Genomic DNA, 18,023 nt, shown 5'->3' on the forward strand with positions numbered 1-18,023 from the left:
TTCCTGCCATCCAGGACCTCTATACCAGGCGGTGTCAGAGGAAGACCCTAAAAATTGTCAATGACTCCAGCCACCCTAGTTATAGACTGTTCTCTCTGCTACCGCACGGCAAGTTGTACCGGAGCTCCAAGTCTAAGCCCAAGAGGCATCTTAACAGCTTCTACCCCCAATCCATAAGACTACTGAACATCTAATTAAATGGCTACCCAGACTACTTGCATTGCCCCCCCCTTTTAACCTGCTGTTACTCTCTGTTATTATCTATACATAAGTCACTTTAATAACTCTACCTACATGTATATATTACCTCAACTATCTCGACTAAATGGTGCCCCAGCACATTGACTCTGTACAGGTACCCCCTGTATATAGCCTTGCTATTGTTATTTTACTGCTGCTCTTTAATTATTTGTTACTTTATTTCTTTTTTAAGGTATTTTTCTTTAAACTGCATTGTTTGTTAAGGGCTTGTAAGTAAGCATTTACTTACATTTACTTACATTTGTCTACACCTGTTGTGTTCGGTGCATGTGAAAAATACAATTTGAGTTGAATTAAAAAAATAATAATAATCATTATCCCTGTAAAGGTCAAGTTAGAATCATCTTTTCATATCTCTTGAAATAGAGTTTCAATATTTCCCTCTATAATTCTGTAGTGTTTATCTGTATTATGCATGCGCGTTGGTGTGTGTATTTGTGTGCACATATTTGTGTTATTCTGGGCAGGGGAGGTACCTCTTTTAACACTCACTGGCCGTGGCTGTCCTTGGGCGAGAGAGCCTGTAATGTTCTGTTCTCTATCCTATCAGTGAGATTAACAGACAGGCCATGAATGGTGGTCGGAAAGGACTGTGATGTATTTGACTGAGACACAGGAGCTGAATTGAAATAAAGGCTACCACCTGTATGCTAAGTCACACCAGCAGTCTGACAGGAGATGTGTCCAAGCCTTGGTGTTGTTTAAAGCGTTACTGTAATTGTGTTTTTAAAGATGCTCCTTGCAATCAGATTGAGGCTGTGGATGTATCACATGATGGCATGTTGTGCTGCGCTACTGTTCTGGCAATTTGCAAGATCAGAGTACTGTTTTTGTAATGGACACTCCTACAAAAAACTTCACGTGACTTTAATCTTCAAAAGCTAAATTGCTTGTGTAGCGTAACTGGGGGAAAAATTGCAAAGGTTAAACACAAAATGTATGACTAGAAATTGTTTACAAACAATCTCGTTTGTCAAGAAAACAGCCAGCCTACCTACAGTAAATGTGAAAAACTGTTCTGTTAGCCTCGCCTGCTGTATATTGTACTGTTCTCAGTATATTGTAGTAATCTATCTCTCTCTGTGTTCTCCCCAGAATATGCCAGGACTTCATGATGAGCTCCAACAGCACAGACCCTGGCCTCTACCTGACCATCAGCTCCCCAGGAATGGGCATCATCTACCCAGACACCAACACTCTCCACAGGGACCCCTGGCCAGAGCTAACCGGCCCGGATGACAAGGACTCCTTCCTCAGTGGCCTCTTCAACCTCACAGGCTCGCTCAATGAGACGGTGTCCTCTCTGACCTACGACCCTCTGGGGGGTCACACAGTGTGGCAGGTGGTCCTCATTGTCTTCCTCACTGGCCTCCTGTCCCTGGTCACCATCATTGGCAACATCCTGGTGGTGGTATCCTTCAAGGTCAACCGCCAGCTCAAGACTGTCAACAACTACTTCCTGCTCAGCTTGGCTGTGGCTGACCTCATCATCGGGGTCATCTCCATGAACCTTTACACCACCTACATCATCATGGGCCAGTGGGCCCTGGGCAACTGGGCCTGTGACCTGTGGCTGGCTATTGACTATGTGGCCAGTAACGCATCCGTCATGAACCTGCTGGTCATCAGCTTTGACCGTTACTTCTCCATCACCCGGCCCCTCACCTACCGCGCCAAGCGGACCACACGGCGGGCTGTCCTGATGATTGGCCTGGCCTGGTTCGTGTCCCTGGTCCTTTGGGCCCCAGCCATCCTGTTCTGGCAGTACTTTGTGGGGGAGCGCACAGTGCCCCCTGATAAGTGCTACATCCAGTTCCTCTCAGAGCCCATCATTACATTCTGCACGGCCATGGCTGCCTTCTACCTGCCTGTCACTATTATGAGTGTGCTCTACTGGCGTATCTACAGGGAGACACAGAACCGCGCGCAGGAGCTGGCTGGTCTGCAGGGCTCAGGGAGCCGAGGCAGGGGAGGGGAGAGGGCTCACTTCGTCCACCACCAGGCTGGTAGTGCCAGGAGCTGCAGCAGCTACGAGTTGACCCAGTCCTCCCAGAGAAAGAGCCCTGGCCGGGCGCTGGCCGCACGATTCCACTGCTGGCCCATGATGCGCTCCTGGAGGCCTGGCAGCACCCGGCCTGGGGAAGGGGACGCTGACCACAGCAGCAGCGACAGCTGGAACAACAACAATGCCAGGCTGTCGGTGGAACACTCAGGCTCGTCTGAGGACGAGGAGGGAAACGGTAGAGGGATGATGCCTCAGGACCACGCCATCTTCTCCATAGTCCTCAACCTGCCGGGGATGAAGGCAGCCGTCAACTCCCACCTCACCTCCTGCGAGGACCTGGACCTAGCCTCAGAAGAGGACCCCCTAAGGGGGGAGGAGGACAGCCGGGATGGCCTCTCTACCACCACCACTACTATCACCCCTGATGGGGCCAACACAGACAACAGCAGCTACCACCAACGCTTCCCCTCCCGGATATCCAAAGTCCAGTCCATGCCTGCCCTCCAGGCCACCAGAGTGGGGCCGCTCTCTGGCTCCTCTGCCACCACCACCAAATCACCCTCGGCGCCCATCTCCTTCAAAGACGCAGCTCTAGCCAAGAGATTCGCCTCTAGGGCAAGGACGCAGATCACCAAGCGCAAGCGCATGTCTCTGGTGAAGGAGAAGAAGGCGGCACAGACCCTCAGCGCCATCCTGTTTGCCTTCATCATCACATGGACACCCTACAACATCATGGTGCTAGTCAACACCTTCTGTAATGGCTGCATCCCCGAGGCTCTGTGGGCGCTGGGCTACTGGCTGTGCTACGTCAACAGCACCGTCAACCCCATGTGCTACGCTCTGTGCAACAAGACCTTCCGCACCACCTTCAAGATGATACTGCTCTGTCGCTGGGACCAGCGCAAGCGGCGGAGGAAGCAGCAGTTCCAGGAACGGCAGTCCGTAGTGTTCCACAGGAGAATTCCTAAAGACTCAACGTAGCGGGATATAGACCCAGTGGGCATCTGGTGATGATGATGATGATGATAATGATGTTAATGATGATGAGTCTGGGATCTAACAGGACAGTGGATGGATGAGGCATCCTAAAGGTTCTGTCTGTGGTTTTTAACTGCACAGAGATTCCCAGGGAGGCGGCCATATTGTTGCTGTGGTGTCTGATGTTCTCTGTGGAGCCACGACCTCCACAGTGACATATTCCTCTGTTTCTTCAAGAGAGCTCCCGTGGTGATAGCTTCCTCTAGATTGTTCCAGTTCTCAGCATTTCAGAGAAGTGCAGCTGAAAGGACTGACAGTGAAAACCAATAGAACAAGGGCTTAAAATGCAATGAGGGGACAATTCAAAGTGCAATTGATACCTAGGGAGATAATATGATATAATATGTGTTTTGGATTTGGGGTTTTCCATTTCTTACCATTTTCTTCTCAGTGGTAGAGCTGTATCGTACAGAGCAGTTGGGGTTTTCTAAGTAAACTGTACATCTGTTATATCGCATTGAAAGACAAGTCCAAAACATTGTGCGTCAATAGACTGCATCGTATTGATTTTGAGCTCCCTTTTGGCTGAGCTAGATGTTTTTGTTATTTTTTACTCTGACTTCTGTACATTGCCTTCAACTTGGTTATAGCTTTCTTGTGTCTTATAAAATGAGAGAATTTAAAACAAAACGGTGTCCTATTTGTGACAACCGGTGTTTCAAAGTTGATGGTTATTTTTGTGTAATAAATTGGTCTATAGATTTTCGTCTATAGATTGTGAGCCAGTCTGAAAATATTTCTGAGTACCTCAGTGAGCTGGTATTGTGTTCAATGTGAGTTGTGGTTTACATGCTGGAGACAGTAAGTGCATCAATTTCTTCAATTGTTGTTAATGTACCCAAGGTTTTTGAGTAATGGTAATATGATATTTCTAACTTGATACCTAATGATTAATTGTACGCTAAAGAGATTGGTCATTATGAATTGTAATGTTTTGATTATATTTGAAATAATATTTGAAAAGGTTTCTCCATTTTTTCTCACTGGCTGTCCAAATGTAATTCCCTAAGTAAAAGATTGGTCTGTGGTCTCTAGATGAAGTCTCTAGCTCCTAGAGGATTTAGCAGTGCCAGAGCAGCATCTGCTGGATGAATAGAATTCTACACTCTAGTAACTTCCAGCTTACTTCCATCAGGGAAATGCTGTTGTAGGTCCATAAGACAGTGGGAGATTCCGTTTTGGATCTGTCTGTCCTCCAGTCCTCCGCCCTCCTCTCCTCGGTGACACGGAAACCGAAAAGTGGTAGGAGAGTTTCAATTCAGAGGATGCTCAGCTGCATCCTTACACGGAAGAGTTTTGAAATCTGCCACACACCCTTTGAAACAGCAGTTGTTTTCTCAGAGTAGAAAAGCATGCACACATTTAAAAAAGGATGTGTTACTTATCCTTTCATCTATAAATTGTCTAGTTCAACTCGCTACATGTTTAACACTTTACACTGGTATTTTGGGATTCCACCTCTGTAAACATAATTTGCATGATGATGCATTAGAGAGAGGAGAGTCTCATTTAATTTCATATCAGCGTCATGTTTCCACATTCTCATCTTGCCTCCCCGCCTCAATTCTCTGAGATTTTTCTGAAGGAGGTGAGGAGAGGACAGAAGAGAGGAATCTAGGAAATCCAACAGAGATTCTCCCATAGCTGAGAATAGGTAAGAAACTTAAAAGAAAATGGTTAGACCCGTTTAGCCTTGCTACATATGGCATATGGATGGTTAGACTAGTTTAGCCCTGCTACATATGGCATATGGATGGTTAGACTAGTTTAGCCCTGCTACATATGGCATATGGATGGTTAGACTAGTTTAGCCCTGCTACATATGGCATATGGATGGTTAGACTAGTTTAGCCCTGCTACATATGGCATATGGATGGTTAGACTAGTTTAGCCCTGCTACATATGGCATATGGATGGTTAGACTAGTTTAGCCCTGCTACATATGGCATATGGATGGTTAGACTAGTTTAGGCCTGCTACATATGGCATATGGATGGTTAGACTAGTTTAGGCCTGCTACATATGTCATATGGATGGTTAGACTAGCTTAGGCCTGCTACATATGGCATATGGATGGTTAGACTAGCTTAGGCCCGCTACATATGGCATATAGATGGTTAGACTAGTTTAGGCCTGCTACATATGGCATATGGAACTGAAAAGTGGTGCTCTTTTCATCTTACGTCACAAAGCCAGTGATTTCCATCAAGTTATTTGACCGTGCAAACAGTGTGATTTAAGGTGATTTGTCTACATGTTTTTAATAATACCCAGTGCTAAAACAATGGAATAGCTCCATTTTAAAATGTATTGTCATACTATGTGATGCACCATGCTTCAGGCCAGAACCGGATGAATACAGAAAATATTAACAACCCGGCATCTTTTTGTGTATGGATTTTGCTGTTTAAGTGTATGTATTACACTTAGGTTTGTAAATGGATAGTGAAAGCAAATAACATACATGTACCACAGGCATGTTGAGTGATGACTATGTGATATTGAGAAGAATGGCAGAATGCTACCGTGTGGGTTAACACTTTATAATAATGTTCAGACAGGAACATTATTATAAAGTGTTACCCAGTGGGGTATGTACGCCAGATAAAGTTGAAAAATGAGAGAAATTATTCAGTGTCTGAAATGCCAATGGATATTTCTTCTACTTTCAATATGTGATACAGTGTTACTATACTCCTGATAAAGTGAGGTGTTTGTTTGGGATGTGAACTACAGTACCTGAAGTAAGATCAAATTAATAGCAAACTATAACTTTTATTGTTTTTTGTTACATTTCAATTATGCTAATCGTACCCATGTTATAAGTGAATAAACAAAAAATATTTTTATTGACAGATATGGTGTGTATCATATTTACAGCTCAAAAACATTTTCATTTGAATGTTTATGAAATCATTGTATTCCTCCAGTATCTAAGTGAAATTTGCAATCACACAATAATGAAGAAGACGCCAATGCAGTGCAGCACCGTAGGCCTACTGTACAATTTACAGTATAAGGACCACTTTAAACAGATGATGATGGATTTTTTTCGGGAACAAGTATCTCTTAATGTCTTAGCAGATTAGTAGGAGCATACCAGTTAATACACTGTAGATTGTCATCAATAGTATCTCCAGTAACAATATGCATCAGCACGTTAATGGGAGAAGCAGCTAACATATTCACTTTCAGACAGGAACACTTTCCACGTTGTCAAAATGTAACACTTTCCATAGGCCTAACACTCAACAAACAGTTAGATGTAGTTTAATAAGTATGCATAATGTGTTTTGCTTCTGAACATCCTTGCATTGCATTTTGTTATGTTGAAATTCTTCATTGGTCTTCATGGCAACCATGCATGCTGCTCCGTAGCGCAAATCTTTTGTGAACGCTTCCGCCGCAGCGCACTCAACCACCATAATCGTCTGCAGGAGGCTGAGGAAACTGTTGAGGCAGTGAACTCAAAGTGGGCCTCTCTGGGGAAGACCAAGCAGAGGCTGCAGGGAGAGGTGGAGGACCTCATGATTGATGTGCAGAGGGCCATCGCCTAGTCCGCCAACCTGGACAAGCAGAGAAACTTTGATAAGATCTGGCAGAGTGGAAGCAAAATTTTGAGGGGTGCCAAGCTGAGCTGGAAGGAGCTCAGAAGGATTCTCGATCTCTCAACACTGAGCTCTTCAAGATCAAGAACTCCTATGAGGAGGATCAGCTGGAGACCCTGAAAAGGGAGAGAATAAAATGATCTGCAACATGAGCAAACTACAACAATACTGTGTATCAACCATGTATGTCCCCTGAAAATCTCCTTATTATAAACCAATGTTGTGTTTGTGTGTGCAGAGGAGATCGCTGACTTGACTGAACAGATCGGAGAGACTGGCAAGAGCATCCGTGAGCTGGAGAAAGCAAATAAAACTGTGTAGACAGAGAAGTGAGATCCAGACCGCTCTGGAAGAGGCTGAGGTAGATCCCACTGCTGTTCCATAAGTATAAACACATTAAACTGTTACAGGTTGAAAATGCTGTATAAACACATTTAAACAACTACTTTGCTTTGTCCATTCAGGGTAAACTAGAGTATGAGGAGTCCAATATCCTGCAGCTGGAGCTTAACCACATCAAAAGAGAGGTGGACAGGAAGCTGGTGGAGAAGGACGAGGATATGGAGAAAATAAAGAGTGAGGTGGACAGGAAGCTGGTGGTGAAGGACGAGGAGATGGAGAAGGTAAAGAGGTGGACAGGAAGCTGGCGGAGAAGGACGAGGAGATGGAGAAGATAAAGAGTGAGGTGGACAGGAAGCTGGCGGGGAAGGAAGAGGAGATGGAGAAGATAAAGAGTGTGGTGGACAGGAAGCTGGCGGAGAAGGACGAGGAGATGGAGAAGGTAAAGAGGTGGACAGGAAGCTGGCGGAGAAGGACGAGGAGATGGAGAAGATAAAGCGAAAGAGCCAGAGGTTGGCAGAGTCCATGCAGAGCACTCTGGACTCTGAGGTCCACAGCAGAAACGACGCCATGAGAGTGAAGAAGAAGATGGAGGGAGACCTGAACAAGACAGATATCCAGCTGAGGCACTCCAACAGGAAGACCACCAAGGCCCAAAAACAGGAATGCCTATTGACAGCTCAAGGTACAAAAGCCATGACATCAGGTTAAAAAAACTGAAAAATAGTGAGGAAATTGTCTTGATCAGTAGCAAATAATGACTTTCTTGACTTAAATAATTTATTCTGCGAGTAGCAGAAATGATGGTTTGGCCAGTTACTCAAGGGTCTTCCTTGTTCTGGAGCAGACAGAGAGAGGGCTCAAAGTGGGCGAGCACAAGCTGGTAGACGCAAACAAGCGTGTGGGACCTCTGCACTCACAGCTAACACAAGTGAAAAGCCATTTCCAGTTCCCTGTTTCATTTTATTTTACCTTTATTTAACTAGGCAAGTCAGTTAAGAACAAATTCTTATTTTCAATGACGGCCTAGGAACAGTGGGTTAACTGCCTGTTCAGGGGCAGAACGACAGATTTGTACCTTGTCAGCTCAGGGTTTGAACTTGCAACCTTCAGGTTACTAGTCCAACACTCTAACCACTAGGCTACCCTGCCGCTCCCATCATGTCAACTCATCATTAATAAATTATTATTCCTCCAGTACACCAGACTTTTGAACACCAAGAAGAAGTTGCAGACTGACCTGGTGACAGTGCAAGGTGACGTGGACGACATCATCTAGGAGGCCAGGAACGCAGAGGAGAAGACCAAGAAGCATATTACTGATGTGAATCCTCATAATGTGGCTTGTATGGTAGTCTACAACCCCAGGCAAACATCTGAGAGGACTCCCTTCTGGAGAATGTAGGTATGATGACACACTATACAATCTGATTGTCCAATTCAGAGTTTTATGTTCAATTTTAGCACATTATATTGAAGAATATAGCATTTCTCTGGCCGGTACAGATACCAAATAATATCTTGGTGATAATGATGGTTATGATGCCAAGTATAAAAGCCAGTATATATAATTTGATTGAGTATTGATTACACCTTCTCAAACATTGTGTCCATGTCCCCTGTGCTACAGGTGGGTGATCTTGAGACTGAGGTGGAGACCGAGCAGAGAGGAGGTGTGGATGCTGTCAAGAGAGTCTGCAAGTATGAGCACAGAGTCAAGGAGCTCACCTACAAGGTAAGAGAAACACCTGCACACACTCTCACTCACACACACACTCACACAAACATACACACATGACTTGTGAGCTTTTACTATTATCTCACACAGACTGAGAAAGATAAGAAAATCGTCAGCAGATTGCAGGACCTGGTGGACAAGTTGCAGTTGAAAGTGAAGACCTACAGCAGGCAGGCTGAGGAAGCAGTGAGTCACAGTAGACTTGCAGTCAAATACTCACTGTATAAGGAGAATCATTACATTGTTATTATCTGGTTTTCTCCCTCCTTACCTGTTCTTGTATCCTCTTCCTCTCTCCCTCTCACTTTCTCCCCCTCCAAGGAGGAACCATCCAACTCCCACATGTCTAAGTTCAGGAAGGTGCAGCATAAGCTGGATGAGGTAGAGCAGCGTTGTGACATTACTGAGACCCAGGTCAACAAGCTCATGGCCAAGGGCCGCTATGCCGGACACGAACACATTACAGATCTGCTGTTACACCTAGGCTGCATCGGAAATGGCACCCTATACCCTGTATAGTGCACTCCCTTTGACCAGGACCCATAGGGAATGCGGTGATATTTCAGACGCAGACCCAACACACATGTCCAAATATATCCTCATCATCCTCACCACTTGATGGTTCAGTGTATACAGGTCGATATTGACCTAATAACTTTATTGGAGCATAATGACTTAGAGGTCTCTGAGAAACCTATACTTGGAGAATATTGATGCAGTTTCTAATGTTAAAGAATATAAGACAACTCCTACTAAATTTATAAACGAAATTTTAAGCAAAGCTGAGCACAGAGGCTTACAAAGGAGTACCTTATCACATCCATTGTATTATTTCAAGTGTTCATGTGTGGATTATGGATGAAAAGGATGATGTTGATCCCTTCTTTTCTCTTGTCACATGCAGCTGGAGCTGAATAAACAAGACTATCTCATTTTGTTTGTTTAATAAAAAGAAGATGTTTTTTTATTCAGAGCCAACATTAAACATGTGTGGCCACACTAGTCTCCCTGGTTACACATGACACAGTACTATACCCAGAGCTTGAAACGAAATCACACCTCTCAACTAACTGAGTATACTGGAGTTGAACTATTACATTTAAGGTTGAGCAAAACATCCAAAATGATCTGAACAATGAAGATCGCAAATTGTCCATCAATTAGTAATTGTATAATTATGAACAAGAGATCTCATCACTCATGAAAGTGGTCCTCTATAGTTAGTAGAGCATGCTGCTTGTAATGCCAGAAGAGTGGTTTCGATTCCCAGGACCACCCATGCATGACATGCATGACTGTAAGTCGCTTTGGATAAAAGCAGCTGCTAAATGGCATATATTATTATATTCTATATTATATTCTCTGTACAAGTTAAACGTTTTTATTCATTACGTTATGTACAGATTAAAAGACTCCAGCTTTCTGACCTCACCTTGCAATTATATGACAAATAAGTACATGTATATTACACGTTTCACCCCAATTAAAACATCAAGAGATATTGGATACAGAGTCATCTAAACTATACTAAAATATGATACCGGCTGACTGACTGTATGTCCGCTGCATTTTTTTTTTTTTTTTGGGGGGGGGGGGCCCATTATAATACAATTATATGTATACATTCAGTGCATTACTGTGGTTCGACCACATGGTTTGTATTGGAAAATGTGTTAGGCATTAGCATTAGTGCTAATCACATCATAATGAAATAGTTTGCCTGTCAGCAGCCTGTGTTCCTAGTAACAGCAGGATGTTGTTGTGTGTTGTGAAGGAGGAGCAGAGTGAGGTTGAGTATGACCAGGATCAGGACATGTGATGATAAGTACCACTTCTTCATGTGACTGAGGAAGAGGAGCAGCCCAGTGGAGATTACAAACACTTGATTGTGTTCCACTCAAAACTGGAGAAAAAACACTCAGGAAAGGACTTTCTCTTCTCTCCTGTGGGTGTAGAGTGACTGCTATTATATATATTGAACTGAAGGTATGTATAACTTGTATCTTATTCATGTAAACCGTTTAGCAGATTTTCCTTTTGGCCCAATGTGATAATGTATTTTGTTCTATGTTGGAAGATAAACAGTAGCCTTCCGTCTTTGTGCAGACAGTTGTTAGCGATAAATTGCTTAAACAGTTTACTGGGCAAGTATTTAATTGGTTGGACTATACTGTATCACAGTGTACGGTAGGCCTAATCTAGTCGTTCTGTTCTATTACTACACAGATAATAATTCATATTAATAATCAAGAAAGTGAATCTTAAAGTAGTAAATAATTAAGTTGAAAAGTATTATTCTCAGGTAAACATATATGCATTGCACATCTGAGTTCAAATGCTGATCATTGATAGGTGTAACGTGGTGGCCATTTTCTTGCCAAGCATTCTCCAGAAATGATCTACCAATGAGCCACACCCAATGTTCAACTAATAATCACTGTTTGAATTAGATGTATTGATTACAGTGTCTAAATGATAAGAATCAACAGAATACCCTGGAATAAATATTTAGCTACATGGACCTACTGTACAGTACTGAAGATGTCACTGTGGAAGATGTGTTAGTTCAGGGTCATAGTAATATACTGAATAAAAATATAAATGCAACATGCAACAATTTCTTAGATTGTTGCAACAATGCACGGCCCTCAAAACATGAGAGACATTTGTGGCATTGTGTTGTGTGACAAAACTGCACATTTTAGAGTGGCCTTTTGTCCCCAGCACAAGGTACCTTTGTGTAATGCTGTTTAATCACTTCTTGATATACCACACCTGTCAGGTGGATGGATTATCTTGGCAAAGGAGAAATAATCACTAACAGGGAAATTTGTGTACAAACTTTGAAGGAAATTAGATTTTTGTGCCTGGGAGAAAAAAAATTCAGCTCATGAAACACGGGACCAACACTTTACATGTTGTGTTTATATTTTTGTTCAGTGTACTAAAACACAGACTAAACACACAGCTATTCATAGATATGTAGGCTGTAGAGATTGGAACTGATTACTTGAATCATATTCCCACTGGGACTATAGACATGACGCAACTAACTGCTGACATATTTGTAACAGTACAGGGAATACCCAGGAGAATAAAACATGAGAAAAAACAAGGCAGTGTTAAATACTAGGTTTATAACGGGTAAACACCACAATGGATATGAAATGTTTATAATGCTGTTGTAGCACAAACCAGAGAGCTATTATTATATTATATTTTTCCTCCAGATGATGGATTAATGATAATGGCATTAGCAGACACTTTGAAAGCATAGATTAGGGTCTAACTATATTACATGACAAAATGTGATTTGAATAGGAATTTTGCCAGGATTTTTTTTTTCAGTCTTCCCTATAGGCTCCATTGAAACCAAAGTGCCTCTGATCTTACTGTAAAGAATTATGTTTCAATATAAACTGACTGAATGGCTACTGAATACTTCCACTCTCTCTGTTGTTAATTTAGACTGTCCAGCTTGTACCCTCCTGCAGTCAGGATGCAGACCATTCAGACTGTAGAGACCCAGGTACCTTTCCTGAAGGAGAGCTTCTTCACCACAGCGTTTAAAGACAGGAGGAAGAGTAGTGTGACTAACCTGCTCCGCAGACAGCAACAACAACAACATCATACTCACCATCCGCTTCCGCCTTCTCTGGACGGGGAGGAGTCTCGCATTGAGCATGCTCGACTGGGTCGCTCATCCAGCAGCCCGTTATGCAACAAAGCAGAGCGAGCAGATAGGAGCAGGGAGGGGGAGGGAGACAGTGAGTCTGTCAGCCTCCTCTCAGCAGCAGCATCCTCACAGCTGCTCCTGACACCGACGAGCAGGCAGGGATTAGTGCTGAGCTCCCGGAGAACCAGTTCAGCAAACCATGAGAAACAGCCCCAGCAACATGGCCTGATCGCCAAGGGGGTCCGCCTGTTTAGGAACATGGGGAATCAGGAGGCCAAGCAGAGGAAGGTGGTAGGGGGAGACGCCCCCTGTGATGGGGGAGCCGAGGACAGAGAACCGGAGTGCTCTAATAAAGGCAAGAAATCCAAAGGGGGAGATGCCGGCAAGAAGAAATCCAAATCGGAATCCAAAAGCTCTGTGTTTTCCAGTATGCGGCTCAGGAAGAGTCTGTCGAAGGCGAAGGGGTTGTCCAAGGAGGATATCCTGGACAGCAAGGCATCCCAGCTGGAGGAGACTGGTGGGGTCAACAGCAGCCTCTCGGCAGATGAGCTGGGAATGATGTCGGATGGTGAGCCAGAACAAGGCCACTTGACAACATCGGGGCCGGAGGACGAGGGCCAGAGGATTAGTTCAGGATCAGACGGGGACCTCTACAGCTTCCACTCTGCTGCGGCTGATCATGAAGATCTACTGTCGGACATCCAGCAGGCTATTAGGGAGCAGCATGGGACCTCTGACGGGGTCCTGGATAGGGTCACTGTCCCTTTGGCTGAGGGGGTCACCTCCCCCATCTCCGATGGTGATGTTGAACCCCTAGCCCCTGACCCCACTGACCCACAAGAGGTAGCCTCCACTCAGGGGCCAGACCTGGACAAGGGACAGGTGGATGAGACACCTGTTGTTACTGATACTGTAGGACCAGACCAAAGTGCTGAGCTTGGACAGTCAGAGGCAGAGGGAGGTGTTGCATCTGGGGAGGAGTCAGATTTAGGTTCACCAAGTGACAGTGGCCCCTCCTCGGCTGCCTTCGACACCGAGAGGAGCAGTGGAAGCCCTCTGACCAAAACCACCAGCACCTACAGCTTCCCAGACACCACCGCCACCACCACATCCTATGAGAGCGCAGAGGAGCCCCAGGACGACCTGGAGAGTCCGGTGGTGACCTCCCAGCTGACTCAGAGCCAGAGCTTTGATGAGGGGGGTAGCACCATCGAGGGGGTCAGGTGCATCAGGTTGGGAACGACCTCAGTGTCACCCAGAAGTGTCAGTAACATGGACCTGACTGTGGAGAGGGAGGAGGGGGACAGGGGGAGAGACTTCCCGTCTATGAGCAGGAGGAAGAGTAGCTATTCTGTCTCTCTGCTGACGGCTGACAGTTCTAAAAGAGCCCTTTCCAGAAGGACGTCCTCCACTACCTCCACTGTCAAGCCCTATCCTCCCATCCACCCTTCCTACGTGAAGACCACCACCAGGCAGTTGACATCCCCCATAGGCTCCCCCAGCCAAAGCCCCCTTATCCCCCGTAGGATGGGGCCATACTCTGGGGCAGGGTATGGGGGCCACAAGGCCCAGCTGTGGAGAACCACCAGGCAAAGGTCCTGCAGTATCGCCGGGCCTCTCAGTCATTCTGCAGACTGGACCAAGGATCTGGAAGGCCTCAGAGCTAGGCATGAGGATGCCGCTGACCTCCAGGAGCATGGGGGGTCAGAGAGAGGCATCCCAGGGGCTAGTCTGACCCTAGGCACCAGACTACGCCTCTCAGGTGTCCAGAACACCACCACAGGGCCAAATCAAGATGTCTTCTCTGGTAAGTGATTGAGCATAGAGGTGCTAAATGAGTTACAGGGTAACATTGGCATAAATGGGGTAAATATGTTGGTTAGATAATAATTTAGGCCTATTATGGCTGGGAATCCATGGAAGGCTGGTTGTAGTAAGCCATCATTTTGGGCTTTGAGCCTTTTTGCCAAACAGGGATAATGTGAGTGTGTAATGATAATGTGTGTAATGTGAGTGTGTAATGATAATTATCATCATGTAAAATAACCATTGTGTATTTATAAATATAGGACCAATAGATATAAATGTATTTCTGTAACTATACTGTTATATTGAATTTGAATATCAACCCCTGTAAGAACATACTGTGCTGTACCTTATGGAGCAATATGTTGACATGGATATCCTCCTCAGAATTATTAGACTACAGAAGGCTGATGGTCTGGGGCTCAGCTGTTTCAGCTCCCTGCTCCCGCAGCAGTGCTGATTGTGAAAATGATCACTCACCCATGGCAATGCCGTTCTTTGCCCAACTGTCTTGAGAGGGCTACACACACCCACACTCACACACACACACACACACACCACACACACACACACACACACACACACACACACACACACACACACACACACACACACACACACACACACACACACACACACTCACAGAATGTTTGTATTACTTTTTAGCGCTGCATTGTTGGGAAAGGGCTCATAAGTAAGCATTTCACGGTAAAGTCTGTGATAAATCAAATTTGATTGAACCTCTTCACATTTGCACAGCTGAACTGTAGCTAGATATTCAGATCATTCCTTGATACAGTGGTAGGTTGCTGTCTTGAGCTGTCAAACTTGATGATCAGTTTATCATTTTATCAACCAGACCATCTTGTTATCCAGTCTGGCCCTGGTTTGCCTCAGCTATTGGAGCACTCAGTCATGTGACATGGATCTGTTTTAGAGAATATCAATAGGGACAGGGGTCACTAGCCTTAACACTGAGGGGATTCTTTGCTGGTGCTGTTGTTGTTTGTGTTCATCTTTGTTACACTTTAAAGGCAACAAAAATACAGTTTCTTTGGATAAGGTTGTTCATCATCATACTGTCTGTGTATCTAAAAGAGGGGTGGCTATTGAACAGACTGCAACGTCGCATTTTAACAAACATTTTGATTTCTTCATGTTCTTTAATCACACTGCTTAGATAAGCCTAAAATAGCTTTGAACTATCCTTACCTGATCATAATCTAAAAAACATCCATTGCAAGGACAAGAAGAAGTTTTGTATCACAACGTTGAAAAAAACTACTTTGCAGCGTCGTGCGGCGTTAATTTAGATTTCTTTGTTATTAGTCCTAAGTAATTGACCTTTGGCGTTATTTGCAGTTGGCTCACGTGTTCTAGCTAATTTAAGTCATAACATGCATATAATAGCATTATAGATGATTAGTTTTACTGTTTTAATTGAATCTCCTGCCAGTAGAACATGGATCAGTAGAGGAGTAGGCCTACGTCTCCCCACCAAAGCTCCTCTGGTCACATTGCCATGACTTGTGACCTCTCTGGATTAGAAAACCAGGCCTTCCCTTGCTCTGTCTAGGCCATCCCTTTCGTAACATACACAGCTGAGCAATGTGGAAGCATTATTCCTCCCCACCTCCTATGACTCAATGACCAGGATGGTTCTGATAAATGATGGTAGCCTAGAGTACTGTTTAAATGCCAGCTGTTAATGTGAAGGTTAAGCCATGGCATTTGCAGAAAGCATCTTCCATCATGTGATTTCTAAGAAGGTGCCCTCTTTTGGCCACCTCAGGACCAATAGATGTGGCACAGAGAAGTTGATAACACAGTATTTATAAAATAATAGGAGTAACACAATACTGTTTTGTAGTACTAGATCTAACGTATCAACATATAATGTTTGTTTTTAAAAACTGGGTGGTTCAAGGCCTGAATGCTGATTGGCTGAAAGCTGTGGCATATGGGACCATAAGGGGTTGGGATATAAGGGGTTGGGATATATGGCCAATATACCATGGTTAAGGGCTCTTCTTAGCCACAACACAGAGCAAAATGTCTGGATACAGCCCATAGCCGTGGTCTATTGGCCATATACAACAAACCCCCAAGATACATTCAGGGCTCAAACCACCCAGTTTATAAAAACAAACATTATACAGTGATACGTTAGCTACTTAGTGATAACTAATATAAGCCATATACACTTTTGCTCTAGCATTTTCTATAATGATGTAGATTAGAAGTTTGAAACTGCTTGCACTTGTAGGTGCCAATTATCGCAACTGCTTGCACTCGTACGAGTCAATTATTGAAGCTGCTTGCACATGTAGATGTAGGTGTTAATTATCTTGTCTGAATCTGTGATCTACCATCTCACTCTCTATCTGTAGATCTTTGAACGTTAAATGTTTCTCTCTTAATTTTACATCTGTGTGTATCTCAATCAATTACAAAAATCCCTCTGCTGTCGCATCAATATCCTCTGCGGTATCTGTTTCTTCATAACAGTGTGTCTTCCCCAGATCTATTTTATGAATGTCTCTTTCTTTCATTCTCTCTCTCTCTCTCTCTTTTTTTTCTTTCTTTCTTTCTTTCTTTCTTTCTTTCGTTCTTTCTTTCTTTCTTTCTTTATTGCTCTCTGTCTCTGTCGCTGTCTCTCTCTCTCTCTCTCTCTCTCTCTTTTTTTTCTTTCTTTCTTTCTTTCTTTCTTTCTTTCTTTATTGCTCTCTGTCTCTGTCGCTGTCTCTCTCTCTCTCTCTCTCTCTTTTTTTCTTCTTTCTTTCTTTTTTCTTTCTTTCTTTCTTTCTTTCTTGCTCTCTCTCCCTGTCACTATCTCTGTCTCTGTCTCTCTCTCTGTCTCTGTCGCTGTCTCTCTCGCTCTCTCTCTCTCGCTCTCTCGCTCTCTCGCTCTGTCTCCCTCTTCCTCTCTGTCTCTGTCTCTCTCTCTCTCGTTCTCTCTCCCTCTTCCTCTCTGTGTCTCCCTCTCTGTCTCTCTGTCTCTCTCTCTCTCTCGCTCTCTCTCTTTCTCTTCCTTAGGACACACCCTGTTGGAGCGTCTATGTCTGCAGCAGCAGGGGAAGGGAGTGACGGAGGAGGAGGCGGAGAGGTTGTGTTGTCGTATGTTGGGCCTGGGGCTACTGCAGCCCCTCAGTGAATGTTTCAGAGAGCAGCATGAAGACATTGTCACTCCAGCCACAGTCACCTTTAATGTGAGAACCAACCCTTTACTTACCTACATTGTTTCACTGCTGCCGTTTCAACAAATATCACACTGATCAAAGGCTGATCGCCTGAACTGGCTAGTATCACTCACTGGATGATAGTTTATTATGAACAAATTTATTCAAACAAATGTATTCTGGATTATGTATCAAATATCCACCATCTCCCTCCCTATACTCTATCTCCATATCTGGATGTTTTTATATTTGAGCGTATCCTCATGTTGACAACAGTTCTCATGGTCAGCCTAAACATATGAAACTGATTTCATAAATGTTTAAATCCTTTTCCCAGTAACGCTTCACTCGGACGTAATCTCATGTTCGTGTG

The 18,023-nt window shown here is 44.2% G+C and overlaps 2 protein-coding genes across 2 annotated transcripts in view; both read left to right on the forward strand.

The window, feature by feature from the left end:
• LOC112253091 (muscarinic acetylcholine receptor M3) overlaps positions 1-6,159 on the forward strand; it is a 102,513-nt gene extending 96,354 nt beyond the window's left edge. The window contains exon 3 of the mRNA XM_024425002.2: positions 1,357-6,159. Within this exon, the coding sequence (XP_024280770.1) occupies positions 1,373-3,247 (1,875 nt within the window). The 5' untranslated portion in view covers positions 1,357-1,372 and the 3' untranslated portion in view covers positions 3,248-6,159. The remainder of the gene's footprint in view (positions 1-1,356) is intronic.
• Positions 6,160-10,843: 4,684 nt separating this feature from the next.
• The window catches only part of LOC112253543 (formin-2), a 97,001-nt gene continuing 89,821 nt past the window's right edge, over positions 10,844-18,023 (forward strand). The window contains 3 exon segments of the mRNA XM_042323620.1: positions 10,844-10,975; positions 12,458-14,472; positions 17,508-17,680. Coding sequence (XP_042179554.1) covers positions 12,489-14,472; positions 17,508-17,680 — 2,157 coding nt within the window. The 5' untranslated portion in view covers positions 10,844-10,975; positions 12,458-12,488.

The sequence above is a fragment of the Oncorhynchus tshawytscha genome, linkage group LG06, assembly GCF_018296145.1.
Source record: "Oncorhynchus tshawytscha isolate Ot180627B linkage group LG06, Otsh_v2.0, whole genome shotgun sequence".
In the NCBI taxonomy this organism is placed as follows: Eukaryota; Metazoa; Chordata; class Actinopteri; order Salmoniformes; family Salmonidae; genus Oncorhynchus; species Oncorhynchus tshawytscha.